This window comes from Leptonychotes weddellii, chromosome 1, assembly GCF_054177405.1.
Source record: "Leptonychotes weddellii isolate Sample4059 chromosome 1, ASM5417740v2, whole genome shotgun sequence".
In the NCBI taxonomy this organism is placed as follows: Eukaryota; Metazoa; Chordata; class Mammalia; order Carnivora; family Phocidae; genus Leptonychotes; species Leptonychotes weddellii.
Window position 1 is genome coordinate 48038289 of NC_138369.1, and position 24253 is coordinate 48062541.

Sequence of the window (24253 nt, forward strand, 5' to 3'; positions counted from 1 at the left end):
CACGCCTGTCCATACCCCAGGACGGCAGGCACACACCTGTCCATACCACTGGACGGCATGCGCACGCCTCTGCATACCCCTGGATGGCATGCACACGCCTGTCCATACCACTGGACGGCATGCACACGCCTGTCCATACTGCTGGACGGCATGCACACACCTGTGCATGGTATCAGGAGAGGGAAGAGCTGTTTCAGCTCCTCTATCTGGGGCTCCAGTCAGAGCAGCCAGACCCATTCCTTTACTAACACAGTGAGTTTCATGTCCAGAACACCTCCACCTCATTCTGTTTGCCCCGTCCCCACTCTGGGGCCCCCGCCACGAGCCAGCTGAGGTTTGCACAGGTAGGAGAGCGGCCCCGGGGTACTCACCTTCACAGGACACACCATCCGCCATGATGGCATAGCCAGGAAAGCAGGAGCACATGGCTGTGTCCCCGATGATGCTGCACACCTGCTTACAGGGCCCATTGTCTGAGGAAAACCACATGGAGATCAGAGACCACCGGGTTTGTCACCTCCGGCTCCAGCAGGGAGTCCTTTCCACAAGATCCCCTGGTAAATCGGCTCATACGCCAGCTGGTGTCGGGGACGATGTTCAGGACCTCCCACTGCCACCGCCGCTCAGATACCAAACCCCTCCCTGGAGTCACAGTGCTGGCAGAGAGGAGGGGACAGAGAGACAGGGAAGGAGGGAGAGAAAGGATACGGAGACAGGCGGAGCAAGACAGAGGGGAAGAGAGGAAGAACAAAGAGAACTTTCCACACAGGACTGCAAGCAGTCTCCAAGACAGTTTCTTAAGCAAAGGTTCTATTCTTTCCATATTATAGGACCTGAGATGAAAAGTCGCTAACTGACTTGCTTGGGGTCACACCCTGGCCCTGGGCTCCCCCTCCCCCACATACAACCTCATCTCCTCAGCTACACTCTCAACTCCTGACCTCCAGACAGGCAAGACCAACCAGATTCCCGAAGCAGAAGCACCCCTTTGGCAGGAGACCATCTCGCATATGCCCAGCACTGGGGAGCCCACTCCATGGCCCAGGTTACCTTTGCAGGTGTCGGGCTGCGGCACTGATAGCATGATGGTGTTGGAGGCCACTTGGGAGGGACCTGGCTTCAGCGCAGACTCCTCTGCAGCCTCTGGCTGTGGGGGGTCACCGTCTGTCATGGGCAGGGCAGACAGGAGGGGGACAGCTCATGCCTTCAGCCTGGCCTCAGGCTCTTCTCACACCCTGGGCACCACACCAGGCATTTGACAGAGACTGCCTTGTTTAATCCTCTCCTACCCATTTCATAGGAGAGAAGACTGAGGCTCAGAAAGCAACGTACCCCAGGCAAAATTGATCTCACAGCTATCTGGGGTGGAGGAGGAGAGGAAGGAGGGGAGTGAGTTTCTAGACTAAAAACGTATCTAACCCTGGCCAGCTGATGGGCAGAAAGCCCCCCAGACCAGGGACTGAGGCAGCCTCCTGGGTTGCCTGTTGAAGCCTGACCACCTCAGGCCGAGTGCTGGGGACACAGTTTGAGTTGAGTTGGTGGGAGCTTCTGTAGCCTGGGTCCTGGCCCTGCACTGGGATCGAGGGTGGGGCACTGGGGCTGCCCACGCAAATGGAGCTTCAGATGGAGCAGATGGTTTCAACCTGTCCACCTGGCCTTACAAACCCCACTGCTAGGGGCCTCCAGTTCCCACGGGTTCCAATGTGTAGGGTGACAGGAGGGGAAGGAGCCCATTGTGCCCATCACAGGACCACCATGCTCCACTGGCAAGATCAGCCCTGCCCCAGCCGTCTGGGCCCTTACCTGGACGGCAGGTGCGGCCATCGTCCTGCAGTGAGAAGCCAGGAAAGCAGGCACAGTGGTAGGAACCCACGGTGTTGACGCAGAGATGCTGGCACAGCTCCCCTGGGAGGAGCAGGCACTCATCCTGGTCATCACCGGGCAGGCTGTTGGGCAGCTCAGTCTCCGTGCCCAGGGACAGGGCCTCCCGGCTCGCCAACTCTGCCTCTGCAACTAGAGCGGGGGTCAGTGCTCGTGATGGGACACGGGCCGGCCCCAGCAGGTGGCTGACACTGTAAGCCCCTGGGAAATCAGTGTAGGTCCTCCTCAGAATCTTCTGTGTGCCCAGCTAAGATAGAGCAGATGGACAAAGCATGGACGCATGGATGGGTGGATGGATGGATGGATGGATGAACGGATGAAGAGACGAACAAACAGACCTCCAACAACAAGAATGAACCCATCAGAGCCAGGCCCAAGTCTTTATGCCCTGCAATATGACAGGGCCAGGCCCATAACAGTCCCCAGAAAGCTTTGGCTAAAGTGTTGAACTAGATCCAGACCCCTGATCTCAGTGACATCTAGGAAGACCACCCCTAGCAACAGAAAGGACCCCAACATGTGTTCTGTTAGATGGGGATCTGAACTCTCACTTGGGCCTTCCGCAGCCATGTCCCCTTGGGCAGGACTGGGTCTCTCCAGCCTCCCAGGGCTGCCGTGGGGAGCAGGTGGGAGAGGCAGAGAAGGCTCCTGGGGCTGAGCTGCCTTGGAGGCTCTTCATATACCAGTAATGGAATGTGGAAGGGGACCCGCAGCCCTCCGTATTTACAGTCAGCTTGGGACTTCAGCCTTGCTCACCGGCCCCAGGCAGCAGAGCCGCCCAAGAGACCAACTGCATGAGGTCACATCTGAAAAACATGTTTCATATTGAGGGTGTTTACACTGTGCTCCAGCCCAGTCAGCCCTGGCCTGGTGCATGCAGGCGGGGCCGTGGCAGCTGGTGGTCTGGCCCGGAGACCTAGCGCTGCAGGTGGGCAGACGGGCCTGGGCCCAGGGCTCTGCCGAGCGTGTTGAGGGCTGGACAGCATTTCTAGGGTTCGTGCTCACCCTCACCAGCATGCTCTTCATACCATATTCCTGGCAGGGGGAAACTGAGGCTCAGAGGAACAAAGTGATTTGCCCAAGGTCACCTAAGCAGGACCGGGAACCCAGGCCAGTCTGACCCTACCATCTATGTCTCCTGAGGCCCAGGTTACCCACCAGTTCCCCACTGGAGGAGAGGAACCTGCACCTCTGGCCCTGTCCCCACCCTCTGACTCCTAAGGCCAAACTTTCCCCCAAATTTTACCTTGAACCAAACCCTTCTGGGTACTTACCAGACCTTCAGAGCACTGCTCCACCAGGCCCCTACAGCCAACCCCAGCAAGTGGTATTTCCTTGGACTGGACACAGATCTGTGTCCACGCTAGCCTGGTAAGGCCAGCCAGTCCCTCTTAGCAGAATCCCTGTGGGCTCACTGACACCCTCATCAGGCTCCTGCTGGCCCACAGGCACAAAGAAGGCTAATGGTCATGAGACCAGGAGACATCCCTGGCTAGGATGACAGCAACTGGGCATGGCAGCTGGAACAGGGACCACAGCACATGGCAGTCAGAGGAAGGAGGAGAACCCAAGGACACAGAAGGCTGGAAGTTCTAAGACTGCTCAGGCTCCAGGCTCTGCACTGGTACCAGAGCTCCCACGCACATAGCCAACGGCTGCTCGGGGGCAGGATCTGGGCAGGGGCACAGAGGAAGAGGGCACAGGCCTCATCAGCCCTCAAAGGGCTCATGGTGGTGAGAGGGAGGCCACCAAACAAACCCAGCATTCATTCAGTTATTTGCTAGTGACTCTTCGGGGCCAAGCACTGGGAATTCAGGGAGAAAGACAGTGCTGTCCTGAAGGGGCTGATCAGCGGGTGGGGCACCATTTCTGAATGCATTCTCTATACTAGTTCTATCCTGTACCCTGAAGACACGGAATGACATAGCTGACAGGGATGGAGGGCAGATGGATGGAGGAAGGTGAATGAATGAATGAGTGAGAGGTGTGCTGCTGGGTGGGTTGGTGAATACATGAGCAGACGGACAGAAAAAGGATGGATGGACGGACGGATGGATGGATGGATGGACGGATGGACGGATGGATGGACGGATGGACGGATGGATGGACAGATAGATGGATAGGCAGAAGGGTAAGTGGCTGGGTAAGTGGACGGGTGGGTGCTCATGTGGCTGGGTAGATACATGAATGGAAGGACGGATGTGTGAGTGGCCCGATGAGGGGACACGGGAATGGACGGTGTAGTAGGATGAATGGGTGGAGAAATGGACCAGGGTCAGGAGGATGTGCCGGGGATGATGAAATGGATAGATGGATGGATGGACAGAAGAGTGGATGGGGAGGTGCAGGCAGACATGGGAGGGTGGAGAGTGAAAGAGTAGCAGGGAGTTGGTGGTTCGGTGCGGGGTGTGGATGGTACATACATAGCTGGATAGGATCACCATCTCAGGAATAAAGGGCAGAGGCCACCAACAGAGGCCACAGAAGAACTGTACCCAGAACAGAGCTTGCCACAGGTGACAGTGGACCCCGGGTTCCCACAGAAGGCGAGAGGACACCCAGCCTTGGCTGCAAGCCCCAACAGCTGTCTCTGCCCCTCACTCACCTCTCCGTGGTACAGCTTCAGGCTCCGGAGGCCGGCGGACCTCAGGCACAATGAGGGGGTCTTCACCCTCACAGCAGGAGAGCATGACGTGGTTGCAGGGGTAGCCCAGGTTGGGGTTGGACTCACACGAGTGGCCCTCAGCCCGCACACGGAGCCCCAGGCCACAGCAGTCACAGCATTGCTGGAGAGAGACGCACCATCACTGCCCACAGCCCGGCCCCTCGGAGCTAATCGGCCTTCCCCATGGACTGTGAGCCCGGGGGACTCACTCAGGGCCCCCAGGATGCAGCCTAGGGCCACACATGACCTCTCCAGAAGAAAGACTGCATTCCCCAGCTCCCTGGAAGCTCAGTGTGGCCACCGGACTAAGTTCTAGCCAACACAGTGGAAGTGAAACACTGTCCTCAAGAGAGGCTCTTCTTAGCCCCACGTTCACAACAGTATTCACATCAGGCAAGAGGCAGAAGCAACCCAAGTGCCATCAGCACAACGTGTCATAACCACACGATGGACGGTTATTTAACCTTGAAAAGGAGAGAGCGTCTAACTCACACTACAATGTGGGTGACCTTGAGGATGTGAAGTGAAGTGAAATAAGTCAGATACAAAAAGAAAAAACAGGGGCGCCTGGGTGGCTCAGTCGTTAAGCGTGTCTGCCTTCGGCTCAGGTCATGATCCCAGGGTCCTGGGATCGAGCCCCGCATCGGGCTCCCTGTTCGGCGGAAAGCCTGCCTCTCCCTCTCCCACTCCCCCTGCTTGTGTTCCCTCTCTCACTGTCTCTCTCTGTCAAATAAATAAATAAATAAAAATCTTTAAAATAAAAAAAAAAAGAAAGAAAAAACAAACAGAAAGCCCTGTGAGAGCAGGCCTTTTCATGTGCTGTTCATTTCTGCATCCTTAATGCCTAATGTGGCCCAGTACAGGCTGGTGTTCAACCAATAGTTCCTGAATGAACTGGCCACTCTAATAGCTGATGATGGTTTCTATGCAGATGAATAGCCCCCCAAACCTCCTACGGAGGAGTCCCACAGGGAGCCTAAGCGCCCAGCCTGCAAGGACCTCGGGCCCAGGCTATGGATGCCACAGGTCGGGCTTGCCTTGTACAAGGAGACGCCACAGGTGTCGTTGTCCTCAGCCCCACAGGCCTCGCCCTCCTTGGCCCCCATGACGCCACCCATGCAGCTCTTCTCCTTCAAGTAGGACACACAGCAGTGCTTCTGGGCTGTCCTGCAACAGAGGTGTGCCTCAGCCCCACCTGACCGCCAGCCCCCATCCTCCCAGTGACCCCACCAGGAGGGATGACTGGTCCCATTTCCCAGAGGAGGAAACGGAGGCTCAGAGAGGGAAGGCCCTGCCGGAGGTTCACTGCAAGCAAGGCCCGTGCTGGTGCGGGGGCCTCGGCAAAGCCAGCGCACTCCCCATCAAAGAATGTGGGTTCTGTGTCTGAGCTTCACCAAAAACACTGGACTCCACACTGTCTATCCCTGACCAGTGTGGGAGGCGGTCAGCATTCTGAGGTCCCCACAGGGCTAAGGAGAGGGAAACTCAACCCCAGGAAGCACAGGGCAGCTCAGCCTGGAAGAGAGCAGCCTCCAGGCCCCTCGGCTGTGTGCCCCATATCTGTAGGGCTGCCCTGGGCAGCCAGCACACAAAGAGGGGGGGCCGCCAGGAGGTGAGGTTTAGCCTCACTTCAGAAAGGGCACGTTCCAGTGGGAGCTATTCAGTGACGGAACTGCCTGTCTATGAAGTAGTGAGTTTCCCATCACAAGAGGGATACAAGGACACTTCAGGGCCACTAAGCTCAAAACTCCTGAACGATGCATGTTCTACATCCTAAGCAGCCCTCAAACTGGCAGGATGACAAAAGGGAAGGGAAAGGGACAAGGTTAGAATTTACATGTCTCTAAAGTAGGCAGGGAGGGCTAGACATTAGGAAACAGGGGCTCTAATTCTGGCCATGCTCCCAAGGAGCCGTGTGGCTTTGGGTGAATCATATCACCTCTCTGAACCTTGTCCTCCTTATCTAGAAAAATAAGTAGGTTGGGAAAGAAGGCAACCCTGGGAAAAAGGAGAGGTGAATGGCTGACCAAGACATCTTCCCGGCGTAGCACAGAAGGGGCAAAGGTACAAATGATTCCTTTGCAGAGAACACTAGAGTCAGAGAAAACAATCAACACAGACAACAGAGGACAGTTGAGGGGCCAGCCTTCTGGAGACCCCAGGGTAGCAGAGAGGGGAAAGAAAGGAGGGCTGAAGGCTCCCGGTTCCAAGCTGAGGAGGAAAATCTCACGTGGACTGAGCACGAGTGAGTGAGGCGCCTCACTGTTCCCAGGTGATACAGCCCTTTAACACTGGCTCCAAACTGTATGCTCTCCTAACCGTGCTCATCAGTCCAGCTACAGATGTACGTGGTTCATTTATTCCTGCAGCCAGCCTTGGGCTCTCCACACCTGGAGAAAGCCCGGCCGGCGGGCTCCTGGCAGCCACAGCGTGCACGCGGAGACAGGTGGAGCAGATGCCCCCCCTTGCAGTGCCGGGGCCCACGCAGAGCAAGCAGGGATCTGGAAAAGGTGAACGGGCCGCTCTGCCTGCTCCGGGGTGCCCACCCTACCTGCAGGCGTCACCCTCAGCGCCACTCTCGGGGATTTCCAGGCACTCGTCATTGTCAATGGCCCACTGCTGTCCGGCCGCACAGCATGTCTCGATCAGATCCTTCGTGGACACTGTGGGTGGCAACACAGGCAGAGTCACCACCCTAGAGGAGGCACCTGGTTCCAAGGTGTCCAGAGTCAGCAGGTGTAGGAGATGCTGCTGGGGCTGTCCGGATCCCCATGCCCGGGCAGGTGACTCACTCACCCCCACCCCCCTGCAGCCGTGCAGGGTGGCTGCTAGCAGTTCCCAAGTACGACCTGCTTCGGAGAGCTGCCTGTGAGCTGACGTCCACCCCACAGGGGAGGAGGCTGGCCGAACTATGGCCAATCAGTGACTAGTGGGGGTACAAAAACCCAGCCCTGCCTCAAGGGGGACAGTGTGCGGGGCCACTCGCACTCCAGAGCTCCCGGTGGGATCAGGGGCATTGGCTAGCTCTTTCCCTGCCCCCTCCCCAGGCCGATTCTCCAAATGAACCACCACATGCACAAAACCCTCAAGTCAGGCTCTGCTTCTTCTTTTTTTTTTTTTTAAGATTTTATTTATTTACTTTTGGGGTGGGGGAGAGAGAGAGTGAGCATGAGCAGGGGGAGAGGGGCAGAGGGAGAGGGAAAAGCAGACTCCCCGCTGAGTAGGGAGCCCAACACAGGGCTGAATCCCAGGACCCCAGGATCATGACCTTTAGCTGAAGGCAGCTGCCCCTCAAGATCTGCTTCTAAGGAACCTGACCTAAGCACCAAGACAGGACAAGGCATAAGAATCAATAGCAACAGCGAGGGAAGTCTAAAACTCATCTAGGAGGGGTGCCTGGTTGGCTCAGTGGGCTGAGCATCCGACTCTTGATTTTGGCTCAGGTCATGATCTCAGGGTCATGAGGTCCAGCTGTGCAGGGAGCCTGCTCGAGATTCTCTCTCTTCCTTCTTTTGCCCCTTCCCCCACCACACTTGCTCGCTCGCTCTCACTCTCTAAAAAAAAAAAAATCTCATCTAGGAAAGTTAGTGGAGAAAATATTTGTGTGGCTGGGAGAGCAGGAGGAGGAAGGGGTAGGGGAATGTCTTAAAACTGAAAGGCACAGACCTCAGCTTAAAAAACAGATGAATTTGCCCACCTCAAAATTAAAATTCTCTGTATAACAAAGAACCCCACGGACAAATAGAAGACTGCTGACAGGTTAGGAGACTTTTTTGGAATGCCTAGAACTGGCAAAGAATTGCCATTGAGAAAATAGAATAATCTCCTGAAAATTAACATAAAATACACCCCAAAGTAAAAGACCTATTAAACTGGAAAAATCAGAAAGAGTGATACATGCCAGGCACAGATGGGAGCCCTCATGGTCTGGGAGTGGAAGTGGTCACTGGCACAGCCAATCAGGAAGGACATAAGGCATCACGGACACAATTAAGTAGACACATCGCCCTGGACTCAGTGTTCTCCTGTGCATTCCAGGGAAGTCCTCACCCAGGCCCATAAAGCAACCACTACAAGGATGTCATACTTTGGTGTCATTTGTGGAAGTGGGTGTTCATCAGTGGAGAAGTGGCTGAACAGAATTTGGGGATGTCCTCCATGGAGGACTCCACAGCTGTCAGAAATAACAGACTAGATGTACACACATAACAACATGAAGCTGGACACACATACACACAGCAAGAGGGAGTGGCACAAAAAAGCACTGGGGGGACGAGGAAGAAATCAGGTGAGATCTGTTACACAAATTAAAAATACTGCGTTCAAAATCACAACACACATTTTGCACATAAATTAAAAACACACACACATATGCAAATTAAACAGAAGAGAGCAGTTGCCTCTGGTGGGGCAGAGGTTGGTGATGGGGAAAAGGGATAAAAGGGAGTAAATACATACATAAAACAGGAGAGAGTCTTACAGAGACAATGATGTGTAAGGTGCCAGAAAATGAGTATAATTAACCCAACCATTTGCTTCTGAGGCCTAAAAATAAATGACATGAAAAGATAAAGCACATCTAGGCCAACAGACACATAAAAAGGGGTTCAACATCACTAATTATCAGGCAAATGCAAATCAAATCCACAATGAGATATCACCTCACACCTGTCAGAATGTCTACTATAAAAAACACAAGGAACAACAAGTGTTGGGGAGGATGTGGAGAAAAGGGAACCCTTGTGCATGCTGGTGGGAATGCAAACTGGTGCAGCCACTGTGGAAAATAGTATGGAGGTTCCTCTAAAAATTAAAAACAGAAATACCTCATGATCCGGTAATTCCACTACTGGGTATTTACCCAAAGAAAACAAAACACTGATTTGGAAAAGATAACTGCACCCCTCTGTTGACTGCAGCATTATTTATAACAGCCAAGATATGGAAGCAACCAAAATGTACATCTATAGATGAATGGATAAAGAATGTGGCACATGTATACAATGGAATATTATTCAGCCCTAAAAAAGAATGAGATCTTGCCATCTGCAACAACATGGATGGAGCTAGAGGGTATTATGCTAAATGGAGTAAGTCAGACGAGAAAAACAAATACCGTATGATTTCATTTACGTGTGGAATGTAAAAAACAAAACAAAAAAGCAAATTAAAAAAACCCAAAGAAAAGAGCCTCTTAAATACAGAGAACAAGCTGGTGGTTGCCAGAGGGGAGGTGATGGGGGGATGGGCAAAATAATAAAAAGGATTACGAGATACAAACTTCCAGTTATGAAATAAACAGAGATGAAAAGTACAGCTTAGGGAATATAGTCAATAATATTGTAATGACATTATATGGTGGCTACATTTATTGTGGTGAGCACTGAACAATGTATAGTATTGTTGAATTGATATCTTCTACACCTGAAACTGATATAACATTGTATGCTATGATCCTTCAATAAAAAATTTTAAACCAAAAAAAGGTAAAGCTCATCTAGAATACCTATATCCATGCTGGGGGGACAACAGCAGGGTGTAATGGAGTAACTCTGAGCCTGGGTCCACATCTTTGTGCTACCATGTATAGCCATTTCTTCTCTCTAAAGACTTAGTGTCCTTCTCTACTATGAGGACCTTTAGCTGCACAACTGCTGAAGCTTACAAAGACCTCTAAATATCCTTGAGCAGTTCACATAATCTAGCAGAGCTGAGGAACAAATGTGCCAATGGATGTCAGCAACCTGCAAGGTTCCAGGAAAAGAGTGACAGCTCACTGAGAATCATCAGCTTCATCTGCTGAGTGGGCATTTCAAGTTATTGAACTTTTCTAAGTTTCAAGTCCCCTTCTGTAAAAGAGGGAAAATAAGTTTTCCTAATAACCTGAGGTCTGTACCAGGAGGAATGAAAAGAATTATCTACCAGAAACAAATAGCAAATATCACACTCAGTGGTGAAACATTAGACACTGTCCCACTGAAGTCAGAAATGTGACAAAAATGCCTACTGACACTCTGTTTAGTGTTGTCCTAGAGATACGAGCAGATGCAATAAGGTAAGAAAAAAAAAGAGGCAGTAGAAATATTAGAAACAAAGAGATGATGGTCATTCTTTGCAGATGTTATATGGTTTCATCTTTCTAGAAAATCCAAAGGAATCAAAACTAACACAGTATTAAAATGAATGCTAAGGAATAATAATAATAATAATAATAATAAATTATACAGTAGCCAAAAACAAAATCAAGATACTCAATTTAGTGCTTTCCTATACAAGAGTAAAAATAGAAAAGGTAATAGAAAAAAATCTCATTCAAAACAGAAACAGACTAGAAATAAATCTATCATAAACATGCTAAATCCACATGAAGAAAAAAATTGTCTAATAGATATAACAGTATATTTTATTAGAAATATATCCCATGTGTCTGGATGGGAAGATTCAGTACGTTGAAGACATTAATTCTCCTCCATTTAATCTACAACTTCAATGCAATACAAAGTCCCAACATAATTTGTCATGAAATTTGTCAAGCTGATTCTAAAATTCATCCAAAATTGGAAATGTCTAAGAACACCGAAGAAAAATTCTGAAAAGAAAAAGAGCATATTTTAAAGTTCTGATAACTAAAGAGACAAGGAGATCAATGAAATGATAGAATTTAGAAAGAGAACTATGTGCATATGGGAACATTGTATATGATAAAGGCGACATTCAAACTCAATGTAGAAAGGATTGAATATATGATGTTGGGACCGACCTCACACTGCACACAAAAACAAATTCCAAATCTAAAGGCAGTATTAGAGGAAAACCTAAGAAAATAATTTTAGGATAAAGAGAGCTGTTTTCAAAAGTAAAATCCACAAAAAAATGAAATTGGACCCTCACACCTCACACGATATACAAAAATCAACTCAAAATGGATTAAAAACTTAGATGTAAGGCCTGAAACTGTAAACTCCTAGAAGAAAACACAGGGGAAAATATCCTTAACATCAGTCTTGGCAGCGAGTTTTTGGAAGACACCAAAACACAAGCAACAAAAGCAAAAATCAACAAATGGGACTCCATCAAACCAAAAAGCTTCTGTACAGCAAAAGAAACCATCAACAAAATGAAAAGGCAACCTGCAGAATGGGAGAAAATATCTGCAAACCACATGTCTGATAAGGGGTTAATATCCAAAATATATAAGGAACTCATACAATTCAATAGCAAAAAAAAATTAATTTTATTTAAAAATGGGCAAAGGACCAAAATAGACATTTTTCCAAGGACACATAAATGGCCAATAGGTATGTGAAAAGATGCTCAACATCACTCATCACCAGAGAAATGCAAAACAAAACTTCAATGAGATGTCACCTCACACCTGTTAGGGACGCTAATATTTGACAAGAGATAACAAATATTGGTGGGATGTGGAGAAAAGGGAACCCTGTACACTGTTGGTGGAGGTGTAAATTGATGCAGCCACTCTGGAAAACAGTATGGAAGATCCTCCAAAATTTAAAAATAGAACTAACCATATGGTCCAGCAATTCCACCTCTGGGTATATATCTGAAGGAAATTAAAGCATAGTCTCAAAAAGATACTTGTACGCCCATGTTTACTGCAGCATTATTTGCAGTAGCCAAGACATGGAAGCAACCTAAGTGTCCAGGGATGGATGAATGGTAAAGAAAATGTGGTATATACACACATATATACATATGTATGTATATAAATGTATACGTACATAACGATATGTATGCATATGTACATATAGGTGTGTATACGTATGTATGTGTGCATATATATGTATGCATACATACCTACATATATAATGAAATATTATTCAGCCATAGAAAAGGAGATCTTGCCATTTTCAGGAACACGGATGGACCCAGCGGGTATTATGCTAAGTGAACTAAGTCAGCCAGAGAAAGACAAATACTGTAGGATCTGACTTATATGTGGAATCAAAAAAAAGCCAAACTCAAAGAAACAGAGTCATTTGGGGGCTGCCAGGGAATAGGGGGGCCCCTCTGGGGAGATGGGGAGATGTTGGGCCAAGGGTACAAGCTTCCATCCAGTTATAAGATGAGTAAGTTCTGGTGATCTAATGCACGGGATGGTGACTAGTTACCAATACTGTATTGTGTGTTTGAAAGTTGCTATGAGAATAGATCTAGATGTGTTCTCACCACAAACAACAACAAAAAATGGCAACTCTGTGCCGTGATGGATGTATTACCTAACGTTACTGTAGTAATCAGCTCACAATACATATGTAGATCAAATCATCACACTGTGTACTTAAATTTACACAATATTATATGTCGATTATATGTCAATAAAGCTGGGGGAAAAAAGAAATAAAATCCACAAGTAAAAAGGAAAACCTTAATACAATAAAAGCATAAAATCCCTGTATGGCAAGTGACAGCTTATCCAACCAGCCCCAGTTACTCTCATCGCATCACTCATTTTTAAGGATCCTCATAGCACTTATCACTATGTGAAACCTTGTTTATTTATGAGTTTCCTTCTTGTCTGTTTCTTTCTCTACAAAGGCACTTGAATCTCTGTGGCCACTGGAAGTGATGCCACCATTCCATGCTTAATCCTTTCTCATTACACTCTGGGCACGTGGGAGTCATGTCTCACTTGAACACTTCTGGTGCTGGGGAGCTCACTCCACCTAGGCAGCTTATCCCTTCTCTGCATAGCTCAAGTTCACATCGTTCTTTTACTGGACTGAACTCTTACTCCCTAAGCCCTTTCCAAGATTGCCTTACTGAGATCAGGATATTGCAGTTGATCCCTGGGTCTTAGCCAGGTGACTTGAGATGGGTGCCCTATTGAAATAACTGTAACAGCTGAAATGAAGTGTGGGTTAGTGCCAGGCTCGGGTCCAAGCACTTTCATTCTTACAGTTATGATGAGTGAGTACTCTTGTCTCCCCACTTTACAGATCAGGTGGTGAGTTAGAAGTCCCAAGCCTCAGTTTCCCCTCTTCTCTTCCCCTCTCCAGGCCTCAGCTTCCCCACATTCGTGGCATGGGTGACTTGATATAGCTGATCCTGAAGGCCCTGTCTGAAAATCTGACCAGCACCATCCTGAGAGGGGGTTCTGCTTCCCTGTGGATTGAATGGTGTTCTCCTCCTGCCCCCTCCTTGATCAGAAGCCAGGTTTCAGCCTGTGTTTGGCAGACTTCCCACCATTCTCCCCTGGCCTTTCCCACCCTGACTTCCCTCTGTTTCAGACAAAGGAACTCAGAGGCCGTGAACCCATACGCTGGGAGGGTCACCCACTTGGAACAGGAGGGGGCCAAGCCTGGCACTGCTTGGTACTGTCCAAGACGTGGGAGGCAGAGCCAGGCAAAGCCCCACAAGATGTATACCTCCATCTCCTCATCCAGAAGACACCCCCTCCACTCCCCACCCCAGTGCTTCAAGGCTCAGCCCAGAGGCCCTCTCCTCCAGGTCTCCTTCCTCGACCACCCCCTCTGAGGTCCCCAGCCTCTGTCTTTCTCTCTGGTTCTTTTTAAGTTCCCAGGCACCACCATTTAGATTTCCAGTCCTAGGATTCTTCCTTTCTCTGTCTCCACCCCGGCCCTGGCTGATCTCATCCAGCTCTGAGCTTCAAGTGCCTGCTCCACCTCGACCCCTCCCACACATGTGTCTCCAGCCATAGTTTCGTGCGCGCGCGCGTGCGCGCACACACACACACCACACACACACCACACACACACACAGCTGGCTAAGGAACCACCACCAGTGCTCCCTGGTGCTCCCACCACCAGAATCTGTTCAGCAACCGATTTCCCTCAAACCACCTCTCCCCAAGGTCTCCCCTGCATCCGTGAAGGGCCCCAGCAACCTCAGGACCCTCCTGCACCAATTCCTCATTCCTCACCTCCCTCCATCACTCAGCGGGCCATCTCCAAAGTGCATTCCAGTCTACCCACCTGGCCTCTCACTCCACCCACACCTCTTGATCCGACAGGGTCCCTGTTCCCACAGGTGTCCTCCTCCAGGCCATCTTCCCGAGGGTGTCAGAATGAGTCACAAATATAAATCAGATTGTGTCTCTCCTTGGCCTACGGGCCCAACAGTCCCCCTTTCTTTACAAAGACCTGTTGACTGCCTCACCCTCATCCCCTTTCTGTGACCCTCTTTCTCACTCATTCTCTCCACTCCTTGAACTCCCTAGGCTCATTCCTGCCCAGGTCCTTTGCATGTACTCTGCTTTCTGCCTGGAATTCTCGGCTCTTTTCCTGTGCCCTGCCCCACCCCCACTGTCTACACAGCTGTCTCTTCTTCTTCAGGGCTCTCACCTCCTCAGAGAGGAGCTCCCTGACTTCTGTAACTAAACTAACCTCTATGCCAACCCTCACCACACCACCCTACTTCCCTGGCCTTCCCCGGTCACAATCAGCTCAGGGAACCTGTGGTCCACAGACCCCTTCTGGAAGGCCACTGCCCTCCAGGATGAAGCACCCCTCCCTGGTGGGGCAATCACAGCCCAGAGTCACGTCCAGCTCTCACCCTCTACCCTAGCCCCACATGCTTCTCCTTGCCACTCTGTCTTTGTACATGCTGGTCCAGGTTGGGAACATCTTTCTCTGTGTTGTCCAACTAACCATCCCTAACCAGTCAATCCACATGTGACTCCCTGCCTCTCCATCTGCTGAGCTCCCACTGGCACCCACCTCCAACCCAGGGGAGGGGGGGTGGGCAACAGCCCCCTCCTCTGGCTTCATTCACATCAGCACTTGGTACATACTTGCACTGTGATGTCACTGTCAGGGGACATGTTTGTCTCCATCACCAGACTGAGAGGGTCTCGGAAGCCAAGAATTGGTCTGAGTCCTCTCAAGGCTCCCAGGGCCCGGGGCTGAATCGAGCATCCCAGGCCCTCAGTGTATACCATCTCATGGAAAACTTACATCAACAACATGAGGTTGGATGATTATCTTGATTTTCCAGATGTGTAAATAGAGTTTAAGATACACAGCCCAGTGCACAGGCTTAGGAAAATGCGGGAGAAGAACGTGAGTGTGGCCTGTCCACCTGGCCCAGACCACCTTTCTGCTGCGGTCTCCAGCGGGGGGCAGAGGGGTGCCCGGACGCATCTCTACCATCGTTGTGAGCGCGGGCTAGGGGACATGGGCAAGTTACTCATCCTCTGAGCCTCAATTTCCTTGCCTGTAAAATGGGCAAATAACCTCTCTCCGCAACACTTCACAGAGTGGGGGGGTGAGAAAATTCAATGCCTGGCAAACAACAGGTAACCAATACCTCTCCGGCCCTGGCACACAGGTGTTTGGGGACTACTCACCAAATAATTAATTAAAGAACAAGGGGACAGACCAATAAATGGGTGGATAGAACAATAACTCCAGCAGAGGAAGCTGGCGGGGCTTTCAGCAATCCCTCCCCGTCTTCTCTGTTCTCCTCCGGGCTTTCGCAGACTCCCCCACTTCTGGCCACTTTGCCACCTTGCCTGAGCTCTGGCCCAGAGGGCGTGTGGTGTCCCTCGCCTGCTAGTTATCTGCAAGCACTGTGGATGGAACGGGAGGACATCTCCTGATATGACAGCTGCAGCCATGGCCCTCTCTCTGGTCTCCAGTGACATGGGCCAGCACCACATCATCCTGGCTTCCGAACGCTCTGCCAACCGCCTGCCTCACAGGCCCTGGCAGGATGCCCGCCTCCCACATCCCCGAGTAGCAGAGGGAGAACAGACCCACGCTGGGAAACAATTAACTTCGTCTAGTAAAGCCAATGATGCAGTGATCTCATTTTCAAGTACACACCCAGGAGAAACAGGTGCCCGTGGTCTCCACCCAGAGACCCACAAACAGAAGCCCCAAACTGCAAACAACCCAAGCACCCCTCGATGAGAAAGGGTGAATAAGCCATGGCAGGACCACACGTTGTGCACAAATTCATTACAACCACACACAACAACATGGATGAATCACAGTAATGATCTTGGGGGAAGAAGCAAGTCACAGAAGAATATTGCAGATCGCCTTTTATATGAAGTTCAAAAATGGGAAAAAGCAAAACGACTGTACAGCTCTAAAGAAAAGGAAGGAACACATGCGCACAGAAGTCAGGATGGTGGGAACTGTGGAGTGGGGGGGGGTCAGGGCAGGTGGGCCACAGCCTCTGTCCCCACAGCTGGTGCCTCCAATGGGTGCCCACTTTAAGTGCTCCTTTCATTGTCATGTAAGTCCCATATGTGCTTCTATTCACAAACACTTCACAACAATAACATCACTGCAAAAGGTACTACGATTAGAAAATTCTAAGACTCAGACTAAAGACTAAGAGTATTTCCAATTGTGACCCACAGAGTGACTTTATGCCAGGCACAAAAGGACACAGATATGATTCTCCTTATATAGGGTACCTAGAATAGGCCAATTTAGAGAGCCAGAAAGTAGCATAGAGGTTACCAGAGGCTGGGGGAGGGAGGATGGGGAGTCAGCACTGGATGGGCACAGGATTTCAGTTTAGGAAGATGAAAAATTTCTGGAGATGGGGCGCCTGGTTGGCTCAGTTGGTTAAGCATGTGCCTTCAGCTCAGGTTATGATCTCAGTGTCCTGGGATCGAGCCCCACGTCAGACTTCCTGCTCAGTGGGGAGTCTGCTTCTCCCTCTGCTGCCCACCACCCTCCCCCGCCCCCGCTTGTGCTCTATGACTCTTGCTCTCTCTCAAATAAATAAAACCTTAAAAAAAAAGTTCTGGAGATGGATGAAATATACTTGTACAATGTGAATGTACTACATCTTATTGACTTAAAATTCGTTAAACTGGCCAATGTTATGTTACGTGTATCTTACTGCAATAAAAAGAAAATGATGCATTGCAGTGTAAAAAAAAAAAAATGTGACCCAGCACTTACCCCATCCAGAAATCTAACCTGCTGACAGACTCCCCTCCCCCATGAGCATAAACATGTATGACAGGGATGCTTGCTACCCCTGAATTTGTGAGAGCAAAGGTCAGAAACAACTAAAATCTCATCAGTAGGGTGGTGATTAAATAATTGATGTTATATCTGTCCACTCTTACGCAGATGTTAAAAAGAGTTAGGCAGATCTTCCTGCACTTATACGGTATGATTTCTGACTGTACTATGAAGAATTAAGAACAGGGGTGTCTGAGTGGCTCAGTCGGTTAAGTGTCTGCCTTCGGCTCAGATCATGATCCTGGAGTCCCAGGATCAAGTCCCACATCGGGCTCCCTGCTCAGCGGGGAGCCTGCTTCTCCCTCTGCCTGCCATTCCCCAGCTTGTGCTCTCTCTTTCTCTGTTTCTCTGACAAAATAAATAAAATCTAAAAAAAAATAAGTTATGCCTTATCATTTTAAAGGGATACACAGACATACATGGACTATTTCTGGAAGGACAGCCAAGACAATGGTAACAGTGGTTGGCTCAGGGCAGGACCTGACAGTGGGAGGGAGGAAGTACACTGACATTTCACTGTTTGCCCCTTCTGTATTTTTTATGTGTTTCTTTTCGTGTGCAGGTATTGCCCATTCAAGAGACATTCTGTTATGGGGCGCCTGGGTGGCTCAGTCGTTAAGCGTCTGCCTTCGGCTCAGGTCATGATCCTAGGGTCCTGGGATCGAGCCCCGCATCGGGCTCCCTGCTCCGCGGGAAGCCTGCTTCTCCCTCTCCCACTCCCCCTGCTTGTGTTCCCTTTCTCGCTGTGTCTCTCTCTGTCAAATAAATAAAATAAAATAAAAATTAAAAAAAAAAAAAAAAAAAAAAAAGAGACATTCTGTTATAAAAAGATTCTGAGATTCTGGAGATTGTAACTGCCTTTGATCACAGAACAATGGGTGCCCTGAACAATCTGGCTCAGAGGTCACAACCCCTCTGGACAGTGCCCTCTCCCAGACATTAAAGTCCTAAAGAATGGTGGCTTTGGAAATATTGCAGAAAAACGCGTGCACCTGGCAGGAGGGTGATGAGCAGGCCATCTCTGCCAGCGCCCTGTTTGGACAGGATGTTTGAGGGGCCTGAGCAAACAGCCCAGCATTGCAGCTCTCTGCTCAGGGCAGGCTGGTATGCTTGGGGGCGGGGAACGGGTACCTGCAGGCCCTGGGAGCGCCTGGGATCCTCTTACACGGACTGTAAAGTGGACAAACAAGAAGGGTTCCTGAGCTCTGTCTTCCTGCGCCAGGATCACACACACAATGGCGACAAACAACCTGGGCTGAGCCCACCCACCAGGGCCCACCCAACTCAGGCCCTTAGAGTTGCCCTCCCCTCCCCCCTTCCCTGCCCCAGAAGGGCAGTCCCCAGCCTCCGTTGCTCTTTCCAGCACCTCCCATCACCTGGCTTCCTTGTGTGGCGGGGTTTACTTCCTGCCCACCCTTGCCCAAGTCCGAGGCTGCAGGCTAGAGGCTGGGTCTCTGCCCTGGCCAGCCACCTGTGGGGTCCCATCTTGCACCCACTGCATCTCCCCTCCAGCTCCAGAAAGAGGCCCCTGTGCACATCCCCAATTTACAGATGAGCAGGCGGCAGCCCAGAGAGGAGGCACCGCTTGCCCCGGACCACATGCCCAGCCAGGGGCAGCCGCAGGGGCCCACAGCAGCTGTGCACTCCAGAGTGCAGGCTCCTGAGCAGAGCAGCCGAGCAAGCAAAGGAGAGGGTGAGGGAGGAGGGAGGCAGGGGGAGTTCAAGTTCCTCTGTAGCAGCTACTCCAAGGGAAGCAGGCCCCCCACTCCTCAGGCTCCTTTCCCATTCTCACCATGGGCAGAAAAGCCCCTTGATTCCTGACAAAGCCAACAAGGCAGTGGGGGGAAGATGGCCTTTGCAACACCTGGTACAGGGTGAGCTGAATATGTATTTGAAAAAAAGAATGAATTTTGATTCCTACTCACACCACCTAAAGAAACAAATCTAAATATGATCAAATGTGAAAGGTGAAACACATTAAAATGTCGAGAACATAAGAAAATATCTTCATGACTCTGGGGTAGACGAAGATTTCTGTAAAAGGACACAAAATCTACTAACGTGAAAGTAAAGATCAATAAACTGCATTTCATTAAAATTAGGGATTTGTGTTCCTCAGAAGACAGCATTTGCAACGTACTCATCACATACCATCATGAAGAAAGTGGAAAGATGTCTTTATTTTTTAGAGTTGCACCATACATAGAAGCGTGAAGACTGAAATATTTCCATCACACGTACACACGTGTGCGTGCACACACACATACTACATCTCAAACGAGAAAGAAGAGCAAGACCTGAACAATTATGGGACTGAGACTTCTTCCCTGAGCCCCCTCCCCTTACAGCAGGCCCACTGAGGGTCCATCCTGGCTGCCTGGTATGGGCTGGGTTCCAAGTGGAATCCTGGGATGTCAGGGTGTTGTGGCTGGTGGAGCCACAGATATGGGGGCTCTATGGTGGGCTTTGTCGATGTGAAGGGGTGCGAGGCCCCAGGCACGTGGAAGCAGCATGGTCGTTGGGAAGCTTTGGGGGGTGGAAGGTGAGCAGTAGGAAGACCCGTGCAATAGGAGGGCCCTACCCTCTACGGCTTTCCAGGGAGCCAGTGGTGGGATGGGGCATGTGCCTGTCATCTGCATTTTAACTGGCCATTTCTGCTTAGAATTTTCCAGTTGATGAGAAGTTGACTTCATGCAAAAAGAGAAAAGTAGTCAGCACAAAATGGGCTCCCCTGATCAAGAACAGTGCAAAAACTCTTGACAAGCTCAGCTCTGTTCAGAGGGAGTGTGTGGAACTGGCATCATTTTTAGAAGAAGCCACCCTAGAAAGAGCCACCAGACGTACAGAACCTGGAGGCAAACTCTGAAAAGCTGAACGGGACCAGCCCCAGGTTCTGAGAAAATAACCTTCCCTGAACGAGGACAGGACAAAGATCCAAACGCTGGGACGCAAGAGTGGGCGGCTCACATTCTAAGAATGAACCAGTCCCTGGAAGATCGCTCCAGAACTAGAACATGGCCAACAGCTTTCTAAAACAGTGCACGTGACCAAGGGCGTATGCCCATTAGGATCCCTCACCAATGGGTGTCCTCCATACAAAAAGAGTGAAACCTCAGACAAGTCCCTTGGCCCGTCTGGTCCCACATCCAGGTTTCAGGGGTCATGTGGTGACAGATAGGGAATCATGAGCCTTTCTTTGGGAGGAGACCTCTCCCAGCCCCCACCCCCACTGCAGCCTTCCGGTATCACTCCAGAACTTCACCCAAGACACCTTGGGACATGCTCTGTTCCTCCTCAAAAAGAACTGTGAATTGTAGCTCCTTCAAGACGAGTTGAAGAAATTTGCTGCTACCTATGAGACTGTACTTCTGCTCAGAGGAGTGTCATGGAATTCCAGTTCTCAGGATAATATTTTGTTTTATACAGGAATCTTCTCAACGACTTAATTCTACTTCCCTGGTCTTTCTGGATAGTTCAATTTAATTACCAGTCCATCATACATACATACAGTTTAGTAAGAGAAGATGTTTAACTATAAGGCAGTTTTGGTTTCCCCAGGCCAGTTTTTTTTCTATAAGAGAAATGTAAACATTTATTTTTACCTTAATAAATAGGGATTGGTTAAAGAACTACAGAAATTAAAATACCACATAAAAAACTGGGCGAGGTTTTTTTCTCTTCTTTGAGGCAAACAGGAAGCAGGGCACCAGCAAGATTTCCGGCAAAGCCTCAGGTGGCGGTGCTGACACAGAGGTCCAGCCGGGGAAAGAGGCAGAGGCAGTCCCCTTGCCCGGGGATGGGTTGCCAGATGAGGCGGAGGGGCCGCAAGTCTGTGACCTCAGGCTCCCAGCGTTCTCAAGGGGGATACCACAGGGCCAGGCTGGGGCCCTTCCAAAGCCAAATTCCCAGGAACTTTACCCAGCAACTTTGTATTTCTCTTAAGTGACATGGGACTGCAGCCCCACCAGGCCCAACCCCAACTAGACCTTTACCAGATCTCTCTCCCAACCCCCAAGTACCTCCATCCTTTGTCGCTGCGGCCTGCAGATGACTCAATATTCAGGGGAGCAATGAGCACCATCCCGGTGGCCCAGGAGAGGTGGGCTGACACCGAGAGTCCACACTAGCCAGAGAACCCAACCCAGAACCCTGCTCTCCTTCCACTGCCCAAGAAACCTCAGACAAGTCCCTTGGCCCGTCTGGTCCCACATCCAGGCTTCGGGGGTCACGTGGTGACAGATAGGGAATCATGAGCCTTTCTTTGGGCACTTACCCACCTGCTGCCCACCTGCCAAGTGGGGCAAACTCAATGGGGAAGAAAGAGAAACCCAGCCATCCTCTGATCAGGTTTCTACCTCTGGCCCAGACCTCTGCCCAGCACTCCAGATTCGCATGCCCACTGTCAAGGCTGTGTCTCTACCTGAGTGTCAGCAACTGGCTCCAACCCTCCAGAAAGAGACTGTGAGTAGCCCTCGCCCACATACTTGGGGTCACCCATCTCAGGAAGAGCATCCCCCAAACCAAGCCTGGGAGGTGTGGCATCCTGGAGAGATCCTGATCCTTCCCCAGCCACATCTACATGGTCATCATCCACCAATCCTGCTCCTGTCCCCATCTGTCCCAGATCTGCATCCCACCCTGCTCTTCGCTGACAGAGGCTGACCTGGAGGGGCTGCAGCACGGATCCCCAAGAAGGCATGGCCCCCTTGACCGAAGACCATAGCACTTTCAGAACCTCAGCTCTTGCCAGGTTCCCCTTCAGGCCCAGGAGTGACACCTTCCACGGCTGCCAGTCCAGGTGCCACACCATGCCCTGCAGGTCCCCAACCCTGTGCTCACCTGTGCACGTGGCCTCTTCACGACACTCTCTTCAGTCGCCCTTGGGATGTGCCACCTGTTCCCTGTGCTTTGACTCCACTGGGCAGGGAGGTCTGGGAGGAAAGCGCACTGGGCTGGGAGTCAGGACTTTGGGGCCCATCCTCTGAGCTCACGGAGTCTTTGGCCAGCCCCTCATCAACCTCTGGGCCTCTGTGTTCTACTTGTGTAATTAGGGGTGGGAAGGGGTAGGGAGACTAAATTGTGGCAGCAAACTGGTACTCACTGCATACTTTACTGGTGCTTTAATATATTTGAATTAGTTGCCAACACTTACAAATCGGGAGCTTTCATAGAAAATTCCAGATCCCTGGCTTCTTTTAGAAAACCCAAAGTTATAGGCCACGCTAGGCCTCCCCTGCCCCAGGGAAACAATCAAAGCTGGGGAGCAGCTGCCCCAGCATTCTAGGCGCCTTCCTGGTCCCACGGTCCCCATGGCCCCTGTGGGTCCCCATCGGCCAGTGGCTCTTATCCTCCAGCCGCCCCACCTCCAGCGTCTGGCTTTGCTTCCCCATCCTGTGCATTCCAAAGGTCTGCTCATTACAGCAGGTAATCACCGCAGGCTGGGGGTGTGGGGGAGTGCTCTCCTTTCTGGTTTCCGCTGGCTCCCTGGTTCAGAGTATGTGGCCCAAAGCATGTCGGGAGTGAGTGGTGCAGATGAGAGGGTGGGGGCTGCAAACGAAACAAGACAGCTTCTCTCACTCTCCCCCACCACCAATGCCAACACCCTCTCAGGTGCTGGGAGCTCTCTGTGCCCAGGCAGGTGGCTCCCTGCAGCCAGATTCTTCAGCCTTCTCCACCCTCCCCCTGTGGATCCCAGAGAAACCCAGAATCCCAAACTCTGTGCCTGGGAGGGAGCCTGGGGCTGAGGGCACATGCAGAGCTTGGGGCCTGCTGACCCCACCCTGGGCCCTATGTGCCCCTTGTGGGTCTGTGACATGGGGCAGTGCTGGAGCCCTTGACGGCTGGCAGTGGGATCTACATACTCGTGCCAGGCAATTGGGCAAAGCCAGGGAGGTGGTCAGGGCAAAGGGCCGAGAGTCAGTGGTCGGCACATGGCTGCTTGCTTCATCGCCCTCAGTGACCTTGGACAATTCACTTAACTTCCCTCTACCTCAGTAACCTCACCTCTAGTGACGGGGGTGTCACAAGGCGTAACACACCGATACACGTCCAGTGACCAGCTCAGCACCTGCCCTGTAACGACTGCTCCCCCACGCAGGTCAGCCCTGTAGGGTGAAGGAGAAGACCACGTGCAGACCCAAGGAGGGCATCCCCCTCCCCATTTCTGGGATGTCAGCCTCCCCGTCAGGCTGTGCCACTGAAGGGAAGACCTCAGGACCGGGTGTCTGCTGACTCAGTTGGCAGGTGCTAGAACAGAAGTGGAGAGCGGGAATGGAAGAGCCAGGGAGGACCATTGCACTGCAGATCGGGAGGCCGCGGAGAGTGACAGCACCAGGGTGGGGCGCAGGAAGTGAATACCCCCCACCCAACCCCACTAGGCCTGGCCCCTCTGCTTTTTCACCAGCGGGGACAACTCCTGGCCACGAGAAAAGATACACATCTGTTCACTGAAGCACAAACGCAAGCCCATAGCCCCAGCCCCCAGAGCGCACTGGCCCTCTGACGCAGGAAGGACAGGAACTCAGTCCCCCACAGCTGCTCTGTGCTGGCTGACTTTCCTCCTGCTACTCCTCTCCATAACCCCGCAGTGGTAAGATCACTCTCCCATCTTACAGATGCAGACACTGAGGCTCAGTGAGTCAACTGCCTGAAGTCACACAGCCATGGCGGCAGGGGCAGGATTCACACCCAAGGATTCACCCTCTGAGGACCAAGCTGGCTCATCCCCAGCACCACT

At 51.0% G+C, this 24253-nt stretch overlaps 1 protein-coding gene across 2 annotated transcripts in view; it reads right to left on the reverse strand.

The window, feature by feature from the left end:
• Positions 1-24253, reverse strand: part of FBLN2 (fibulin 2) — an 84665-nt gene that overhangs the window by 21562 nt on the left and 38850 nt on the right. For both annotated transcript variants that reach the window (XM_081822780.1, XM_081822779.1), the window contains exons 3-8: positions 7098-7209; positions 5584-5713; positions 4487-4667; positions 1804-2013; positions 1051-1164; positions 372-473 (exon numbers count right to left, since the gene is read on the reverse strand). In XM_081822780.1, coding sequence (XP_081678906.1) covers positions 372-473; positions 1051-1164; positions 1804-2013; positions 4487-4667; positions 5584-5713; positions 7098-7209 — 849 coding nt within the window. The remainder of the gene's footprint in view (positions 1-371; positions 474-1050; positions 1165-1803; positions 2014-4486; positions 4668-5583; positions 5714-7097; positions 7210-24253) is intronic.